The following is a 3076-nucleotide window of genomic DNA, read 5'->3' on the forward strand; positions in this document are numbered from 1 at the left end:
AATTAAAATTAATCATATACCGATATATTTAAAAGCTTTTGAGTTTTATTATTACGTGTAAAACAATCAATCCAACTTAAAATATAAAGAATATAAATAAAGAGGGAAGAAGGAGCAGCATGTAGCCATGTAGGTTCTTTCAAGTTTCAAACTCGTTATCGATTACCAAACACAACAAACAACACATCATCAGACTTCAGAGTCCACTAATCTTCCGAAAGAGACACTAAAACAACACAAACCAAAAATTAAATAAATGAAATAAAATAAATTAAAAACCAAACCAGTCCTTCTCATTTAATAAAAATCCAAATAAGCTTCTCTTCTCACCAACATCCCAGTTATTCATCATTTCCTTTCTCTAATTGCGCTTTGTTAAAGCACTCTCCGATGGCATGGAAACACAGAAAGCTCTTCCCAGCACAAACAAACCAAACCCAAGATTGTTCTGGGTTATGTGACCCTGCATGTCCGTACAACTGTTACACCAATTACCCTGACTACTATTTTTCACCACCACCACCACCTTCTTCCACCATTTCTGACCACTCCGGCAACCACATCTCCTCCTACTTAATCATCCTCATATCGTTATTCTCTGTCATTTTCCTTCTCATCTGTCTATACGTCGTGAAACTTAAGTGCTACGCCGCCTGGTGCAGGCGGAGGCTCGACAACGGCTCCGTCCGCACGCAGTCGGACGACGAGTTTGTCAATGAAAACCAAATTGATCATCCGGTGTGGCTAATAGCCACGGTTGGTTTGCAACAATCCGTTATAAATTCTATAACCGCTTGCCGGTACAGAAAGGACGACGGTTTGATTGAAGGAATAGAGTGCTCTGTTTGCTTGAACGAGTTTCAAGAAGGGGAAACATTGAGGCTCTTGCCCAAGTGTAGTCACGCTTTTCACATTCCGTGTATTGACACGTGGCTACGCTCTCATACAAATTGTCCTCTTTGCCGAGCTCGTATTGTTTCTAACAACAATGCAAATTCTGAAACAGGAATTTCAAATTCGATCTCAGTGGGTCAAGAAAACGGTGGTAGTGGTAACGGTTTTAGAAGGAATCCGAATCAAGAGGAATCGAGAATCGAGGGTGGATTAAGCAGCGATAATATGTTTACTAATTTCGACATGGAAAACAGTCCTGGAGCAGGAGAGGTCAGCGAGTTAGTTGAAATTGAAGGAAGATTCAGTGAGGAATCGAATTCGAAGGAGCGAGTGGATTTCGATACATGTCATAGTGTTTCTTCCCAGGTACTCATTGATCAAATTCAGGTTCGTGGGATTCCGACTGATGAGATACAAACGGAGATTGTAGCGAATTCAGAACCTGAAATTCACACGGCAGATCATATAGAAGATGGTGACAGAGTTGCAGAACGTGGTTAGGAATGAATCAAAAGGATGTGAAACAAAGCGTGGTTCTTCAATTGAAGAATGTTTGTACATAGGTCCGGCTTCTATGCAAAGGTCATCCTCATGCAATGGAAGGATTCTATAGGTTCCATGACCATAAGTGTAAACTCAACTGATCCCTATTGTTATTATTTACTATTATTATTTTGGGTTCAATTTCAATCTGTTTATTAAGATGTACATAGAAAAATGGCTTGAGATATGTTAGCATGATCGTTGCAGTTTTGCTTCGTAACTATGAAGGCACCATTGAAAACAATACAGAGCTATAGAGTTTTGCTTATGCTGCTATGCTTCATGTGCTATTGCTTCTAGGATTATTAAATTGGATATGCTATTGCAAAAGCTATAAGTACAGATCTCAGTTAAAAATTATTTTAATTGGTCATATTAAGTTTGGACACTAATAGCTATCATGTTATTTGCCAAAGCCAACTAAATAAGAGATGTTTACAAGGGCATACATTTTCTATTGTAAGCTCGAACTTGGGTGTAAGAGAAAGAAAAACGATTACCCATACTTTTTTTTATCAAGTTCCTTGGTCTTCGTCTTTTCCGGTTAATACATTAGAAATAAATTATAAATGGTTATGGTGTGAATTAATTATAAATAAATTTTCAAAAAAAAATATAAATAAGTAATTAAAGAATTACCCAAATCAATCCCTAACTTTTAAAAACGGACATTTTAGTCCCTAAGAAAAATGAATACACAAAAATATCCTTAAAATTTTGCTCTAGCAGATAAATTAGTTCCCAGTCTATTTTCTAGCAGAGTAATTATCCAAATCAATCCCTAAGGATTTTAAAAGCGGACATTTTAGTCCCTAAAAAAATTAATACACAGATCAATTTCTAATGTTTTTCTCTGTCAGACATAACTGTCCCTGTCCATTTTCCAATCTAATTGATAATTTGGTGATCAAGTTGAGATTCAAGTAAAAATAGAAGAATAACTTCAATTATACTTAATTCCTATCTATCACACCAAGCTAAGTTATATTAAATACAAAAATATCAAATGATTTCAATCTTGAGTTTCTTGTAGAATAATCTCTAATACCTTTATTGAACAATATTGTTGTTGTTGTTGTTGTTCCAGAGATTACCTAAAACAGTGATTTGGGCTTGAACGTAAGGTCCAAACTCCTTTCGAGGTAGTGTCCGACTTATTTTGGTGCTGAGGTACCAAGGTGCTGCTATCCGAGTTCCTCGTAAGGAGGTGACGGGTGGTAAGACTTTGATACTTAAGTTAGCAAGGTCTTTAAGCAAATTTTTAGTAGATTGGAACTTGAATATACATGAGGGGTGTCAGTGTATTTATAGTAGAGCAGATAACTACCTTTTGGAGTAATTCTACCTTTATTGGTGGATAACCGTTCCTTTTATCTTGGGGTTTGTTGAGATCTATCTTTTAGATGAGATAGAGATTGTAGGAGGAATTTTGGGAGGCAGCTACTTATTTAGATAAGTAAGGCTGAACCTTCCACGTCGCGTCTGACCTCTTAAGATAACCTGACTTATTTAGATAACCCGACTTCTTGTGGTTATTTCCTGACTTTTCGACTTGTTATGACGGTTTTTCCTTTGTGTTGTATTTGTAGGTATAGCTTTTATGTCTTGATCTATAATTCACAATATGTTGACCAAAGTT

At 36.4% G+C, this 3076-nt stretch overlaps 1 protein-coding gene across 1 annotated transcript; it reads left to right on the top strand.

The window, feature by feature from the left end:
- The first annotated feature begins 272 nt into the window (after positions 1–272).
- On the top strand, positions 273–1890 carry LOC107459177 (RING-H2 finger protein ATL54-like). Its single transcript, XM_016077391.3, has one exon. It carries the CDS (start codon positions 391–393, stop codon positions 1393–1395), a length of 1005 nt encoding a protein of 334 aa, XP_015932877.1. The 5' UTR covers positions 273–390; the 3' UTR covers positions 1396–1890.
- Positions 1891–3076: the final 1186 nt, after the last annotated feature.

This window comes from Arachis duranensis, chromosome 7 (assembly GCF_000817695.3).
Source record: "Arachis duranensis cultivar V14167 chromosome 7, aradu.V14167.gnm2.J7QH, whole genome shotgun sequence".
Taxonomy (NCBI): Eukaryota; Viridiplantae; Streptophyta; class Magnoliopsida; order Fabales; family Fabaceae; genus Arachis; species Arachis duranensis.

Coding starts and splice junctions, on each gene's coding strand:
- LOC107459177 (XM_016077391.3), top strand. CDS start 391: ATGGCATGGAAACACAGAAAGCTCTTCCCAGCACAAACAAACCAAACC.